At 37.0% G+C, this 17,467-nt stretch overlaps 1 protein-coding gene across 1 annotated transcript; it reads left to right on the forward strand.

Moving 5' to 3' along the window:
- Positions 1 to 6,390: 6,390 nt before the first annotated feature.
- On the forward strand, positions 6,391 to 12,623 carry NDHN (oxidoreductases, acting on NADH or NADPH, quinone or similar compound as acceptor). The gene is made up of 4 exons (XM_077366496.1): positions 6,391 to 6,763; positions 9,793 to 9,909; positions 11,512 to 11,597; positions 12,380 to 12,623. The coding sequence occupies exons 1-4, from the start codon at positions 6,425 to 6,427 to the stop codon at positions 12,438 to 12,440; spliced, it is 603 nt and encodes a 200-aa protein (XP_077222611.1). The 5' UTR covers positions 6,391 to 6,424; the 3' UTR covers positions 12,441 to 12,623.
- The last annotated feature ends 4,844 nt before the right edge of the window (positions 12,624 to 17,467 follow it).

Here is a 17,467-nt window from a genome sequence, read left to right on the forward strand (position 1 = left end):
TCACACAAAAATCAGATGAAACCAAAGAATTACTTAAAAAGCAAACCTAATAGTATCCTAAAATCAAAAAAAAAAATTCAGTAGATATATAATAGATTATAAAAAATTTTATCAAAATTTCAAAACTTAAAAATTAAACCTCCTCAATAAAATCGATTTTTAAATAGAAAAGGGGAATTTGTTTCCTAAGAATTGAAACTCATTTATTAAAATAAATTACAAAACCATATTAAAAATTTGCAAAACCAATTGAAAATTTTTATCTAACATTCCAGTAACCAAAGTTACTGGTTTGTAAAGAAAAATTTCAAAAATTTACTAATTTAATACGAAAACGAATTACGACACCTAAAACGAAGAAGCGATTAGAAAACAAATAAAAAAACCTTTTTTGGAAGAAAAAAATTTCATAAGAAATTCAATTTATTATTAAAAATTAATTCTGGAGAGTTTCATCAATTTGTAAAATATTCTGATATTTATTAAAAAAGGCCGAAATTTAAAATAATTTAAAAACGGATTAAACAAATTCAAAAAAATCCAAAAATTTTGGGTGTTCTGGAAATCAAAACATTGGGTTGGAAACAATATTTCACAAATTTTGGACACGGTTTGATATACTTTTGGATTTGTTCATCAAGAAATAACCCCTTTTGGGGTTATTGTTTGAAAAATAGAATGAAAATTAAAACGGCCAAACCGCGATTGGAAATTAAGTTTCCAATCGTATTTATTTTATATAAATCCCAAAAAATATCAGTTTTTAAAGAAACCCACATTTTCTAACACTTTCTTTGATAATCCGATTTAAATCCATATTGAATAAAAAATGAAAGAAAAGCATTATTAAATGGAGGAAATTTAATTTTTTGGTGAAATTTTAAATTTTAAAAACTTATAATCTATATTATAACATACTGGAATTTCAAGGAAAAATTCATTGATTTGATCTATTAAAAGTAAAACCCTAGCATATTTTTCTACTTTTGATATTACAAAGATAAAGATCCTACCATTGATCGCGCTCCTTGTCTCTAGGGTGCGTAGATCCGAGGTATGTGTTTTGTTGCACCCTTTTATATGATGAAGAAGACCCAAAGAACACCCCAAAGATCCTTGATGTGTGATTTGTTGAAGAAGAAAATGGATTTTAAGAATCCCTTTTGTGAAGAACCCTTGAGAGATATGAACACACTTCAAGAGGGAAGAGGTTTTTTTTTTTTCTTTTTTATTCTTGGGAGGAGAGAGAAAAATGATGAATTTGAATTTTTTTCAATCTTTTCTAGGATTGTTTGCTTTGATTTTATACAAAAAAAGCTAGGGTTAAGAGAGAAATAGTAATTTCCAATGTGAGAGCTCCCTTTTTGGCTTGTTTCCAATTTTTCCCTCTTGCTTTATTTCTTTCTTGTTTCCAAATTGGATTTGATTCCAATCTTAATTTCTTGTAAATCAAGACATGTTATTCTCATTCTACATTGCTTCTTTGGAAGAAAACCTTTTAAGCAATCATTCATCTTTTCCTCCTTTCCTTCTTTTTAATTTTTATTCTTTTTATTTTTCTTTTAACAAATATGATGTCACCATTGTGACATCATCAAGGTTGGGTGCTCAACTCATGTGGGTCAACCATGTGGGCTGCCCACCATGGTGGTTGACCCATATGGGTGAACCCACATGAGCTCCATCTTTGCGGGCTTTAGCCCAATAGGCCATTTCACACGGGTTTCGGGTTTTTCCGTAAAAAATTAATAAAATCTTTCTAAATTCAACATTCTATATATGGACCCAACTCATTTGACATTTATGGTGCATCCCTCACACATGATCAGACCTTTTTTTTTGGAAAATAACTTTTCGGACCAAAATGCCCCTATTTGACTGTTAGACATCCAAATGTGACCAAAATACCCTCAGATTGATTCACCCCTAAAGGGAAAAATTAAAAATGGAAAGTCTTTGTGGTCAAACTTTAAAAATAGAAACTTTTAAAATTGGGTCATTTCGGTGAGAATATTAAACAGGATCATTTGGTATCCCCTGAAAATACCCAAAATGCCCTCAACACTTAGAATTTCCAAATTAAGCGAAACTCCTGAGAAATTCTAAATTTAGCAGGTTTTTTAAAATTCAGGAAATCATTCGTAATCTCTCAGACATATTTCGGGGATCAAAAGAATTACACAGGAAAAGACCAAATTACCCCGAGGTGCTAGAATTTGGCGAAACTAGGGAAATTCTAAAAATAGCAGATTTTTGAAAATTTATGAACGGACTCAAGATTTCTTAGACACAACTTAGGGACCAAATATGATATGTTTGAAAATGTCTAAAATACCCCCGAAGTGCAAGACTAAGAGAAAATCTTGAGAGATCTAAATTTAGCAGGTTTCCCAAATCTTACGAAATTACTCCTAATCCATCAGCCGTACCCTCGAGATGGTTTTGGACATATGAGAAATTATTGAAATATCCATAAGATGATGAATATGTGGAAGCCCCATGGGTTTCTAAAAATAGCAGCTTTTTCAAAATTTGTAAAATCACTAAAGATTTCTCAAATATAACTCGGAGGTCAAATGAGACACATCGGGAATGACCAAAATACCCCTGCAGTGCAAAATAGGCAAAAATGAGGGAAACCCTGAAAATTCTAAAAATAGCAGGTTTTTTCATTTGCTTGGAAACTTGAACTTTCATCTTCCAGAGGCCAAAGAAACCCCCTAGAGACCTTCAGGATCGCGAATCAACTTCAAAACTCCCATAATGAAATGAAATCTACCCTAAAATGCATGGATGCCTAATCTAATGCTGAATACAGATTCAAAACTCGATGATACTACCAAATCTTTTGCTTTTTAAAGCGTAGCAAAATGGGGGTGTCTACAGTCTCGTGTCAGAAGAAGTACAAAACACATGGAGCCGAACACACGTAATTCAGAGTAGTCAGGAAGAGAGCGGTAAAGACGTTCAAAAGGGGATACACTAGCAATGATGGATGAGGGTATCCGATTAATGAGATAGACTGAAGTTTGAACAGCTTCGCCCCAGAGTTCGCAAGGGACAGAAGATGAGATAAGTAATGTTCGGGCAATCTCAATAATATGATGATGCTTGCGTTCCGCTATACCATTTTGTTCAGGTGTATCAGTACAAGACAACTGGAGAACAGTACCCCCATTTTTTAGAAATGTATTAAATGAAGCTGACATGTACTCTCCACCAAAGTCGGAATGAAAAACTTTAATAGATTTGGAAAATTGAGTTTTTACCATAGCAACAAATTCAATATAAACCCGTAAAAATTCAAAACGAGACTGCAAGAGATAAAGCCAAGTATAACGGAAATAGTCATCGACAAAAATAACATAATACTTACTACCTCCCATGGAAGAGACATTAGTGGGTCCCCAAACATCAGAGTGTATTAAGTCAAATGGAGATTGGAAAATAGAGGTACTTCTAGAAAATCGTAATGTTGGTTGTTTAGCCAGTTTACAATTGACGCAACATAATTCTTTTTATGCCTGTACTGGTCCTAACAACCTATTATTGATCATATAACGAAGACGAGGTGCAGAAACATGACCCAATCGAGAATGCCATAACATGAAAGAAGAAGATCCTGTAGTGGACGCAGCTACGAGCGATGGACGAAGAGTAGGAGGAATACGAAGTGCGTCCAATCGAAATAATCGACCTACTTTACTGCCTATCCCAACTTGCTTCCCCATCAAGTGATCTTGTACAACACATCCAGAAGAGGAAAAGATAACATCAAAACCATGATCACATAATTGACCTACAGAAATTAGATTCATTGACAATTGGGGAACAAGAAGAACGTCAGGCAAAGAAAGCATAGAAGAGGATTCAATCATTCCAATGTGACTAGCAGAATAGTGGATCCATCAGCGGTATGAATAACAGGAGAAGTAATGTGTTGAGAGTTTTGGTATGAATCCATATCAAAGGTCATGTGATGAGAAGCACCAGAATAAAAAAACCAACTATTTGAATATATACCTGAGGGTACCAAGAGGACAGAGAAAGTAGGACTGATATTACCAATCTGTGAGATAGCTTGCTGAATCATCTCCTGTACAAGATCTGTTGTAAGATGGCCATAAGGTGCAGAAGGGTCAGATGGAGCTTGGTCGGGTAAAGCAGGAGCGAGAGCTGCAACATGTCGAGAATCAGAAGCAGTAGCAAAGCGAGTAGTTCCCTTTCTTCTTATTGCGCATATTATTAGAGGTGGGTGAAGGACAATTCTTAACCGTATGTCCATATTCTTTACAATAAATGCATTTAATAGTGGACATATTATGATATCGCTTGGTGGACTTTCCCTTTGAATAGTTGCTTTTGGGAGGAGAAGGGACAGCAAAGACTGAAGTTGGATTAGGAAGAAGACCTTTACGAGTTTCCACAGCAAGTAACTCGGATAAGGCAGTATCAACGGTTGGACGGGGCGAACAATGAAGAATGGTAGCACGAATTGTCTCAAAGTCATCCTGAATAGCCATTACAAATTGTACTAACCGCATTTTCTCTCGATAGTTGTACCACAATTCAGCGTCAACTTTCCATTTAGGCTCCATAAGTGCCAATTCATCCCAAATTACAGCCATTTGGGAATAGAATTCTGGAACAGATTGGCCCTTCGTATGTCTTAGTAAACGAAGATCTTGTTCTAATTTGTATTTCCGAGCAAAATCAGTTTGCACATATCGGCGAGACAAAAAGTCCCATACATCTTTAGCAGTTTCAAATCGACCAAATTGCATACTAATGGACGGAATGACAGTATTGGCAATCCAGGTAAGAATTTTATTTCTGTTTATTTCCCATTCATCAAATTTAGGATCATCCTTTTTAGGAGATTTAATATCGCACGTGACATATTTCCAAAAGCCTTTTCCCTTCAAAAACTTCACATAAGAAAAGACCAATGGCTATAGTTTGTTCCATAAAATTTAACAACAATGGGTTGAGTGATTTCAGAAGTCATTATTATAAAGAAATTCAATAAATTTAACGAGTGAGTACTGTAGAGCGAACCCGGATTGAAATGAGATGATTCACAACGAGTAGCCTTTAGATCTCATTGGCACGGTCGGGGGATAGATAGGAAGCCTTTGATAAATCAAGAGGGCTGGACCGATGGATGTTGCCGGTTCTCACGGCGGGCAGATTTTGCAGCAAGAGATGGATGTTGCTAGTTCTCACGGCAGGCAGATTTCGCAACAAGAGACGGATGTTGCCAAAAAGGAGTTGATTGCCAGAGAGAAGAACGGATCGAGCCTTATAGCTCTGATACCATGTTAGGAACTGAGCAATTGGAGAAGAAGAAGTGTTGTATTCTCCCTTGAATATCATTCTATACACAGTTGCATATTTAGAGATATTACAATCATAGCATCCCTTGATTAGGGTAAAACAAATAAAGAGAATATTAGCCTAAGTAAGTAATAATCTAAAGATGGAATGTGGAAAACTAGCAACAGGCAATACAAGGCAATGAGAATACAAGGCAATATGCTATACAAGAAAATGTATCATTTGTTGCCATTAACAGATTTCACCATATTTTTACCATTTTTGGAGGATCATAACTTCTTCATTCTTTGACGAAATTTGACGAGGTTGGACTCATTAGAAAGCTCATGATGAGAGGTTTTCAAGGGGCCAACAAACTCATCGGAGGCTCGTCAGAATTATGCCGGACGGTGAAAAACGAAAAAGGCTTCCTCCAATAAACCCTAACTATTAAGAAAATAACGTATTCGAAATGATTGACGTGAAAATCACAATCTAGGACTATCTCTTACCTCAGATCAGTCCCTTTGGCTCCCAAAACGTTCTTCGGTAGTCCTTGAATCTCCACAACATTTCTCTTCTATAGTTTACAGGGCGAGCCTTGGCGCAATGGTAGGTTGCTCCATTGTGACCTAGTGGTCACGGGTTCGAGTCACGGAAACAGCCTCTCTACAAGGTTAAGGCTGCGGACATCTAGCTCTCTCAGACCCCGCAATGGCAGGCCTTGTTCACTGGGCCGCCCTTTTTTAATTTAGGTATTTATTGAGAAGTTGTATACCGTCCTCCCTTTCTTTACAGGGCCACCCACGCCAACCTGTTCTAACTCTATTTATGACTTCTCTTTTTACACTCCAAGGATGTGGCCCGGCAAGAAAAGGGGGCGAATTTATCATTTCCCTACATTCAAGCTCAACCAGGAGTCATGTCCGAGCCCCAAAAATTTAACCAGATGAAAGTGAGTGCGTATTACGCACTCGGCGCATGTTAAAACAAGTATTTAGTTTTCTTATCTTCTTTCTCCACCGTAGAAACCCAAACCAAAAGCCCCTCGCTTTACATATCAGCATGGACTTAATACTGTTTTTTCTATTAGAAAAAACAAGAAGAAATGGCAATGGTAATCTCATTACTACCCGGGGCGCACGTTAGCTTTGGGCAGCGTTCTCGTTCCCGAGATATCGGAATCCGAAACCGAAACGGGGCGGTTGGGGCGAGGTGTGGTATCGGAGACCTGGTGGGAGGGGATCTAGTGAAATTGGATCTGGGCCGTTGGTTATCGGACGTGGAGAAGCATAAAGCGATAGCGATATATACACCGCATGAGGGAGGGTACGAGGGGCGCTATCTTACGCGGCTGAGGTATCAAGGCTACCATTTTCTCGATCTCTCTGCTCGAGGACTCGGTGATCCCGAAACTACCCTCACCCAGATCCACCCTGTTTGCCCTGTTAGTACATTTCTTTCTCCTGTTTGGCCATTTTGGGAAAAAAAATTCAAAAATTTTCTACTTTTCAACTGTTTGGTTACATATCGAAAAAGATTAAGTTTTAGTTGTTTCCTGATTTTTAACCACTCCACCATCACCTCCACCTGCAGACCCCCGATTAATCATGAAAAAGAATTCATGGTAGCTAAACTTGCCCAAAAAAGGAAAACAAAAATCAAGGAAAAAGTGTTATCTCAGTTAAAGTCATGTTACCACAATGAAAAAATTAAATAACTTCCATGGAATATTTGTATGGCCACGAATATTCCATAGAATAGAAAAAGATGATTGAAGTTTATTTAAAGGGACCTTCAATTAATGATAATATTCATCTAAATAGCCCTAACTGTGCCATTTCCCTTTAAATCATGGAAAGGAAAAAATTTCCAATGGAAAAACTTTATGCTATGGGCGTGTTTGGCAAAAATGAAAAATTATTCCATAGAATATTTGTGGGCCCAATTGTAAAAGATGGGCTAAGAAGGCAGGAGGGGAGAGAATTGGTGAGGCACAATTTGAGAGAGCATGAGAAATCCCTACAAAAAAGTGAAAAATAATAGGCAAAGTACATTATAGAGGATACTTGGTAAAAGGTGGATGTTCGATAACTAGGTAGGCAAAGTACATTGCATCTAGTAATTGTGCTACTCAAGCGGTATACTTTTGGAGGATACTTGGTGATTTGTTTGACAAACAAGTTTTAACGGCAATAATCATGCATGCGAGAACATGTCGAAGATTCTGTTGATGAAAAATCCAGTATTTGATGATAGAACTAAGCATATGGACATTAAATTTCATTATATTCATAAATTAGTAAACACGAATGAGACTGCTCGAGTTTTTCCATTCCGAGAATCAAGTTGCAGGCATCTTCACAAAGCCATTGAAAGCCGATACATTTCTCAAGTTGAAGAAGAAGATTGACGTGATGAAACTAGAAGAACTAGGTTAGTTTAAGGGCGACTAAAAGACAAATGGAGGAGCTCAAATCCCCAAAAAAGCAATAAATACACATTTAAAAGAGTCAAATCAAGGGTCATTTCAGTCCCATTTTCTTTCAATTATTAAACCAAGTTGTCCAAGTTACTTAAGTTTTGGTTGTTTGCTTAGGATTTGGACTTCAGATTTTTTATAAAGTTAATTCCATTTTATCTAGAAGTTCAAGTCTACAAATGTATAAGGAGTTGAAGCTATATTAGATGAGGAAACTATTGGTGAGCTTAAGCTCACCAAACTTATGGTGAGCTAGCTTGCCCAATCACATGGGGGCCCACTTTGTTAGGATGATCCAAACCATTCATTTGAAAGTCCCTTACATAGATGGGGGGTGTACCAAAAATCAGCTTCATAGGATCATCCTAACCCCTCCATTTGTGGAGGACAAAAATGGACAGACACAAATCTGCCCCATTTTTGTCCTCCACAAATGGAGGGGTTAGGATGATCCTATGGAGCTGATTTTTGGTACACCCCCTATCTATGATAAAGCCTTACAAATGAATGGTTTGGATCACTCCCCAAAATGTGGGACCCATGTGATTGGGCAAGCTAGCTCACCAATAGTTTCCTCATATTAGATAGGTTTTTAATTAGAGTTGCACTAAGAGTTTAATTTTAGTTGTTTTGGGAGATGGATTTTAATAGTTTAAATTTTTTTATTAGGAGGCTATTGGAAGTAGATCTAAGTGTGAAAAAAGCTTTAGTTTTTTAGTTTGTATCGCCAACACAATGAAAAAAGCTATTAATTAAGATTTTAAGATTTAAATTAGAGTTGCATTAGTAGCCTATCTGTTTTAGGAGATGATTTTCAATAGTTTAAAATTTTATAACAGGCTCTTCGAAGTAGATGTGAGAGTGTTTCTATTAGGGCTGCAACTCGGGTTGGGTGGGTCGGGTTTTGGAGAACCCAACCCTACCTGAGAAATATCTCGGGTCGGGTCGGGTCGGGTTTTTTTTCGGAAAACCCACGATTCCCAAACCCGGCCCTACCCATGATAAATCTCGGGTCGGGTCGGGTTTTTTCACGTTGACGCAATTTTTTAAGGAAAATTCTTGTTTGGCAAGGCAACTCAACTCATAGAAGTAGAAATTACACTCACAGTACACTTGAATCAAACAATGATGTAATTACACTCACATTACACTTGAATCAAACAATGTTGTAATCAAACAATGTTGTAATTACAATCAAACAATGCTAAATCAAACACTTGAATCAACTCAACTCATAGAAGCAGAAATTACACTCACATACAATAACAGTGGGTGCGTGGGTTTTCACTTTTAACTTTTAACTAACAATAGAAAAAAATGTACATACTATAACTTATGTAACTCGGGTCGGGTCGGGTCGGGTCGGGCCCCTTCAAACCCGGCTCGACCCGAGATTCATGCGGGCTTTTGAATGCTCGACCCGGCTCGACCCGAAACCCATGAAATCTGAACCCAACTCAGGCTATTTTCGGGTCGGGTCGATGCCGGTCGGGCAAAACCCGGCTCTAGTTGCAGCCCTAGTTTCTATGCTCACACTAGAGATTTAGGCAAAATTTAGGCCATGTTCCTTTTAGATTGTGAAGAACGATTGTGGGCCCAAAATTAATTTTGAGTCCAATAATCCACTATCCAGTTGTCACAATCTAAAACGAAGAGGGCCTTAGTTTTCGGGATTATTATGTTGGCACACAATCTCCTCTTGAATTGCGGACAAACTTTTTATGTTTACTTCTAGGGAAATGATATTTGCACCCTCTTATTTTAATGATTACACTCTGCTCTTTATTTATACTTTTCTAATTATCTGTTAAAGGTTGTTTTAGTTCCAAAAGCGATCGAGCAAAAAAGTGTTTAGCAAAGTGATGAGTGACATTAGAATCAATCAAAAGAGCATGTAATAAAGTGAAGAGTGCATTATCAGAGTATGAATTTCATATATCATGTTTTTATGTTTATTTTCCTAACCTTTCTTTACGACCTTGGTGAAAATGCAGGCTCACTTAGGGAGGCAGCCTATAGCAAGATGGTATTTTCCACCTGAGGTTGATTATAGACTCTCTATGCTTCCTCCCAATGCCAAAGGCCTAGTGGTTTGGATCATCGAAGCTAAGGTAAAGCTGTGTAGCCCAAACCTTTGTTTAATAGATGAACAATTGGACTCTCCTAATACTGATTATCTCAACAATTCCCTCGAAGAGCCATCCAAAATAAATAAAATTCCCCCTGTTTACAAGGAAAACTGGAAAACTACTAGAACCCAGAATTTTATTTCCAATGGAATATTTTTCATAAAAGTGTTATGTTTCATAATTCTTTTCCCTAGATCCAGACAATTCCTGCTACGTTTGGTTGCCGGAATTTTTTTGATTCTTGGGACTTTTGTGGAATTTCCGCAGGAAACCCACGTTAGGTTGGTGGGCCCAAAATAATCCCAGGAACCAAAATAACCCCGCACGACACCACCCCAGGAAGGAAAAAAATATACTCTCAGGAACCAAAAATAAGCTTGTAGAAGAATTTTTTTCTTCCCAACAGTTCAAGCAACCAAACAAAGCATTTTTTTTTCCCACCATAATCCGGTCAACCAAACATGGGATTTTTATTTTACCGGGATACTTTCAGGGAGTTTTCTTTCCCACCAATCTCCTAGGAAGTTTTTTGTTCCACAAAAATCCAAAGAAACAAAAAAAATCCGGCAACCAAACGGAGACGCATACACTTTTCGATAACTTTGAAGTCTCTAAATAGACCACAAACATTATCGATGGACACATTTTGCGTGACGTGAGAAATTTTGCAGTTGTGTCAGCAATGGTCACGGCCCTTTGATTTCAATTCATCAGTATATTTACCAAAGAGGTCCATGCAAGCGGATATCTTAGGCACCATTCATTTTGGATTTTGAGAATCGATTTTGAGTCCAAAACTGATTCCGGAACTCGAAGTTGTGTTTAGGCCCTGTTTGTTTTGGATTTTGAGAACCTGAGTCCACAACCAATTAATGGACCCAAAATTACACGTAAATTTGAGTCCAAGAGTACAAAACCAATTACTGGACTGGAAATAAACGTAAATTTGAGTCTAATAATTGGTTTTGTACTCACAATTGTTTCTCAAAATCCAAAACAAACATGGCTTTACTTTTGAATCCAATCAATTTTGGACCCAAAATCAATTCTCAAAATCCAAAACAAACAAGTACCTTATGAATACCAATTGTGAGTGCCAAACCAATTATTGGACTTAAATTTAAGGGAAATTTTATCAGCACTATTGTATTTTGATGAGGGCACTCCTCACTTTATTAAAAGTACGGTATGGCCCGCACCATAGGATGATCTAAACGTCCATTAGATGGGCCACAGCCTAAATAGGTTGTGTCCCAAAAATCATTTCCATAGCTTGATCCTAACCCTCCGATCAGAAGGTTTGGATCATCCTATGGTGCGGGCCAACTGTACTTTTAATAAAGTGAGAAGTGCTCCCATCAAAATACAGTAGTGCTGATAACATTTCCCAAATTTAAACGTAATTTTGAGTCCAAATATTGGCTTGGCACTCACAATCGGTTGTCATAATATTAAACGAACAGAGCCGAAGAACAATTGGTTGAGGCTGTTAAGGTCATCTACGCTTTGATTTTTACTTTTATAGGGTAAATAATCTTCTTACTAGTACTTACTGATATTTATTTGAACCGTTGTGTTTTGAAGGTGTTGTCTAAAGCAGAGCTGCAATTCCTTGCTTTGCTTCCTAGCCTTCGGCCTAAAGTCAAAGTTATTGCAGAATGTGGAAACTGGTAAGCATGAAATATTTTATAAATGATGAAAAACCAAGCAGATGGGAAGAAAAAAAGAAATACTTGTGGGAAATGATAGTATGGGATGGGTTCCTATAAAAAATAGCCATGATGAGATCCACCCACGTGATTCAACATAATCTGATTCTGAATCCACTGGACCCCACCTTGCTATGACCAAAAGATTGCTCTGATTGGGGAATACTAACCAGACGATTAGGGGGAATAAATGGATGATTACAATAAATAGAGCAATGGACGGTTAAGATCACATTGATGTCACCTAGTTGGGCCCAATCACAAAAATTAATATGATTTTTAAGTTGAGCTGTTGATCCATTGTTGCTGATGCGCTCAAGCATGGAGTTTTAAAGTTTTTTTTTTTTTAAATGATTGTATTTAATTCTCAGTCGAGTTTTCGTGATCCAACTTCATAGGGGTAATCAAAAATGATTTCATCGAAATTGAATCGGTCGATCAGGTTTTATAGATCGAGGATTTAACATTCGACCAAGTTTCGAGTCGACTCGGATTCAACTAATAACCGGTTCGTATGCAATTTTAAACCGATATACCATTAATTTGCTGCTTATGTCAATGATTTGGGATAGATTTTTTTGTTAAACCCAACTCGGTCATGTTTTAAATATCATAACAAAAACAAAATCCAAACACGGGATACCGATTTAAGACGAGTCGGACTCAGCCCTTCATCCGAGTCAAATGGGTTTTCAAGTTTTTAAAGTTTGGTTTTGATAATTGTTTTATTTTTTTGGTGGCAGGAGAAAATTCATGTGGAAACCGCTCAAGGAAATATCAGGACTTACATCTGAAAGTACATGAATACAGTAAGCGACTTCAACATTTACAAAGAAATTTGGGCACTAGATGATGCAAGTGGTCGAGTCGAAATTGAAAGTATTTTTGGATGGTTTGAAGTCTCTTAGACATTTCAATTTTATTGTAATCATCTTGATAGTGTAATTAGACTATTGATAATGCAAAGATAACAAATGATAGTGCCAACCTCACTCTGTTATATAGTAGGCTACTTGAGAGAGAGAGAGAGAGAGACTATAGCATGATCCTGATCGTTTGTGTTAAAGAAAAGAGAACGACTAGACAGCAAGTGGGCGCGGATGCGTCCACAACTACTTTGGCCGGCAGTGCCTGCTAGCAATGGCAGAATAGTCACGGTTCAAAAAGTTCGGCCAGTCTCAACCCAAAGCACTAAGCCATGTGATCTCTCTCACCTAAAGATCGTTGACCACGTGTTGTTGGATTTTAAAAGTGAATAAGACAAAAGTCTTATAAGACCAAAGTCAAATGGAAAAGTTGCTTTTGCTAGGTTTTAAAATTATGGAGGGAAGATTCAAATTAAAGTTTTCCTCTTGTTTTGAAAGCAACAGTCTTTTGCTTGTATGGGGACTTGATCCAAAACCTTGGAGTGTGTGTGTTTGTTGTGTTCTCTAAACAAAAGGCAAATTAATAGTCCCACAATGCTCATGGAGAAAGTTGTTCTCACCTTTATAAGGTGGAGAGTTGGAGAAAGGCTTGGGCCTTCAAGGGGCTTTAGAATTTATTGGATCCTTGGGTTTTATATAAGCACAAGCTCATGTGTAAAAACACATGCGCGGGCGCCGGGTCTGGGTTAGGGTTTAAAAAAAAAGGTTATTTTTATTGCAAAAAATATTTTGATTTTTACCCCTTGATTTTGATATAGACACACCCAACCGTCACAAAAGTGACTGTTGGTAGAGAAACATTGATGGCCTTTAATGGTGTCTTTTCCTCAACAGTCAAAACATTTCATTAATGGTGGCTCTTCCCAACAGACACCTTCAGGTCTATAAAAGGGGAAGAGACTACGTTTTTTCGACAGAAAAATTACAATCGTTTTACAGATCTTTTTGGTTTTTACAAGAGAATGATAGAGTTACGTTTCTGGTTTTCTCCTGCCCTCTGTTCCCTTTCATTTCTTTCTCATTTCAGCACAATTCTACGATGGTTCTGGGTGGACCAGTCAGCGAGTGCACGTGGACTGGAGCCATATTTGGTTGTTTTATCTTGGAGCATGGATTCATGGATCCTAGTTACACCGGTAGGGGTGGATACGATTCTTAAGGAGAGTGACCAACTGGCACGACTCAGCCTTCTCCTTTCCAATCTAATTTTCAAAAATGGTTTCTCCAAAAGAGATAAGAACTACTTTTATTTCGGTTTCTAGTTTTCAACAGAAAATAAATTTTGCTGCAAGTAACAGCTATTGCCTTCAAATTGTATTTTGGATTCGACTGACCCATAGATCAGACTCCATAAATTTCAAACAGTCTTAAGAATCGTATTTTACTAGATCTGATCTCATGGCTTCTGAGAATCCCAATCCAAGTTCTGTTGTTCCCATCTCTGTTGAGAATTCCAATCTAAGTTCGGTTGTCCACACCCCTGTTGTGAACAGAATTCTCAACACTGTTCCAGATTTCTCTAAAATCGAGCGCTTTACCGGTTCGAATTACAAACGGTGGAAACAATAGATCTTGTTTGCCCTACAACAAATTGGTGCTGCTGTAAGCCCAAGTGTTCTTGGGTTCTTTCATTCACCTTTTCCATGTTATTTTGATGCTAACAAACCTAAATTGATTAGTCTTTATGGGCTAATGTGTTGTCTTTGAGTGTTGTGTCTTAGATAGGAACTTAACATGTCATATCGCCATTACACAACTCATCGCAACACATGGCTTGAGGATCATCATGCACAATTGATCAAAAAGCTTGCACTCACAGTGAAGACATCATCCCTGGAAGATGTTCAAGTCGAAGAGCTCAAGCTGAATATCCCACAAGTTGCCTAGCAAGTGCCAGTTGAAGCTTGGAGTTGAACAGGCATTGGTGACACCTCATGTACCTCTCAACATGCTTTGAAGATTAGAGGAAGTCACAAGAACCAAAGAAAGTTCAACGCGTTCACTCGCAAGTCGAAGAAGTCCAAGAAAGTGTGGAGGAGCCAAGCAATCGAAGAAGACTCAAGGTTTTATTTTTTTAAAATTGTATTTGGAGTTCTCTTGTTATTTGTATTTGCACTTTCAAAAAGGTTTTCAAAATAGTTTTCTAAAACAAATTTGATATATTTAGAAACCATCAATAGTCCTCAAAATGTATTTGAAAACCTTGGACAAAAGCCCAAAGACCATGGCCCAAGTCTCTGAAATTTTAATATTTAAAACTGAATTTTCAAATAGGGCCGGTCAATCGGGGTACCCCGGGTGACCGCGGTAAGGTGGCTGGAAATCTAGCACCTACGGGATTTTAGTGGGCCGCTCGACCGGGGCTTCTCGGGCGATCGCGAAGGTGTTTCTGGAAATCCAGAAACACTCCATCATGGTCGGGCCGGTCGACCGCCATAGGGTCGGGCAACCACGGATAGGGAACTGGACAAAAATAAAAATGTCTAGGTTGCTCTCGGAGGGCGACCGCGATAGCTAGGTCGACCGCGGCGATAAGAAATTCAAAATAAATAAAAAAAGATAAAAAAAGAGAGCGCCTGATAGGGCGGGCGACCGCGACACCTCGGTCGACCGTGTCGATGTCGAAAAATAGCCATTGGAGCTCAAACGGCTAGTGTTCTTTTGGCCTGTTTTTTACAGTTTTGCCCCCAAACCATCATATCTTTCTATGGGCTATATATACCCTATCCAAACCTTACTAAACAATCTTTTGGCAAATCATTTCACATCATTTTGAACCTAAACTTTCAAATCTAAGGATTATCCTTTTCTATGCTTTGAATTTGCATTTTTTATTTATCAAGAGGATCTCCATAGGGCTTTTCACTTCTATATTCTTTTGGAGAGATTGTGAGCTTCAATATTTGCAAAATCCGCCTATCAAGAGGCATTGAGAGATTTTCTTTTTAGTTCTTCATTGTAAGAGGGCCTCTGATTCGGCCTACTAAGAAAGGCGAATTAAGTTGGTGAAGAGGGGTTTCTTGCTTTGGCCCTTGAGAAAGGAAAAGCTTGAATGTACGAGGGTCTTTGATTCGGCCCGATAATAGAAGAGAATCATTTGTAAGATGGTTCATTATCCGGCCCGGTAAGAAAGGGGGATCTAACTTAGTGGATTCTTCAAGGAGCCAAACTTGGGAAGAGTGAACGTAGAGATTTTCCCGAACCACTATAAATCTCTTATGCATTCTCATCTTCTCCCTCCTTCTCTAATTGGTGTACGGTAATTCCCTTTACTTTGCATTTTTCATTTCCGCTTAATCTTTCAAAGTAACAATGAAAAATTGCATATGGTGATAGGTAAATTCAGACACTAACTTGTGTTTATGTGTTATTTAACAAGGGTTAGAAAATATAAATGGTTGTAATGTCTAAACCCTAACTTTACTATCTTATTATTTGAACAAGGGTTAAATATAAATTGCTTAAAATTGGCAAATTAATTTTAATTTCCACTTAATTTGGCCAAAAAGTTTTAATTAACCAATTCACCCCCCACCCCTCTTGGGTTGCCACGCTTGCATTTCATTTGGTATCAAAGCTTAGGCTCTTAAAAATATTTTTAATTTAAAAATCTACAAGAGAAAAGATTATTCGCAACCTAATGGAATCTAGGCTTCCTAACTTTGATGGAACCAACTTTGGATCTTGGTCGATCTAAATGAGGTCTTATCTAAAGGCTCTAGATAATGACTTAATAAGAATAATTAAAAATGTCTTATGCAAATCTAAAAGAATTAATGAATATGACAAAAAATGTTTTGCTCTAAACTCTAAAGCCATGAATGCATTATGTTGTGCCTTACCTTCCTATTTGTTCGACAAAATCTCATCTTGCAAGAATGCAAATGAAATTTGGGACTTACTTTAAAATAATTTTAAATCTACTTGTCTTATGGCTTTTGAAGATAATGGTGAAAATGTGTTTAAATCTCAAAATGTAAATGAACTTCTAGAGTTATGTGAAAATTTGAAAAATAATCTTAATCTCGAAGCTCTAAAAATGAAAAACTCAAACACTCACTTGCCTCTATCTCCAATGAATTCTTAGAATCAAAGAAATATTATCAAGATTTATTAGACGAAGAAAAAGAGTTAATTGAAAACAATAAGAAATTGGAGAAGAAAATAGAGTAATTGAAATTAAAAGAAGAAGAAATAAAGCGAAACTCATCTTATGAGCTAAATGTTCTAAAAGAAGAAATTATTGAGATAAAGCTTAAAAGTGAAGAACTAGTTTTGAAAAACCTACACTACAAGAAGACAAAGCTAATCATGTTTGTTCTCATAAATACTCTTGGAGCTCACCTTGTCCTTCTACATTCTCTTCTACATATTGTAATTATTGTGGTGGATTTGGACATTACAAATTTAGATGTAAATTTAGATCTGTAAAGAGTTCTAGGTTTGTGTGGATTAGAAAAGATTTATTACATCACACAAACTTGGTTGGGCCCAAGATGGTTTGGGTTTCAAAACCCCTCACTTGAATCTTAAATCATAAGTGTATTGTAGATTTAGGGGTTTGTGCTTAAATGTCATATATTTGTAATTGAGTATGCTAGATGCTATATCTTTACAATGGATTGATCTCTTTGCATCTAGTTGTTTGTGCTTGTATTGTAATATCTATTGAAAAGATTTTCTAGATACTTCACCTCTTGTACCTAGTGATATTTATGCTTAATGGTTAAATCATGTTGAATTTCTTGTGTGCTCGATATTTTATAATTATTGAAAACAATATGTCTAGCCTTTAGTGCTTAATAGATCACATCTTTTTGAAAATATACTATAGATACACACATGCTAATCTTGCTTGATCCATATGTATCTATATTTAGTTGTTCATACCATTTATGACATGAT

This window comes from Tasmannia lanceolata, unplaced genomic scaffold, assembly GCF_043159265.1.
Source record: "Tasmannia lanceolata isolate RefF3 unplaced genomic scaffold, GAP_Taslan_0.1 ptg000023l, whole genome shotgun sequence".
In the NCBI taxonomy this organism is placed as follows: domain Eukaryota; kingdom Viridiplantae; phylum Streptophyta; class Magnoliopsida; order Canellales; family Winteraceae; genus Tasmannia; species Tasmannia lanceolata.

Bases quoted from the DNA above. Each gene is read 5' to 3' on its own strand.
- NDHN (XM_077366496.1), top strand. From the start codon at position 6,425: ATGGCAATGGTAATCTCATTACTACCCGGGGCGCACGTTAGCTTTGGG. The intron at 9,910-11,511 runs GTAAAGCTGTGT...TGTGTTTTGAAG, and splicing joins TTTGGATCATCGAAGCTAAG to GTGTTGTCTAAAGCAGAGCT. The intron at 11,598-12,379 runs GTAAGCATGAAA...TTTTGGTGGCAG, and splicing joins ATTGCAGAATGTGGAAACTG to GAGAAAATTCATGTGGAAAC.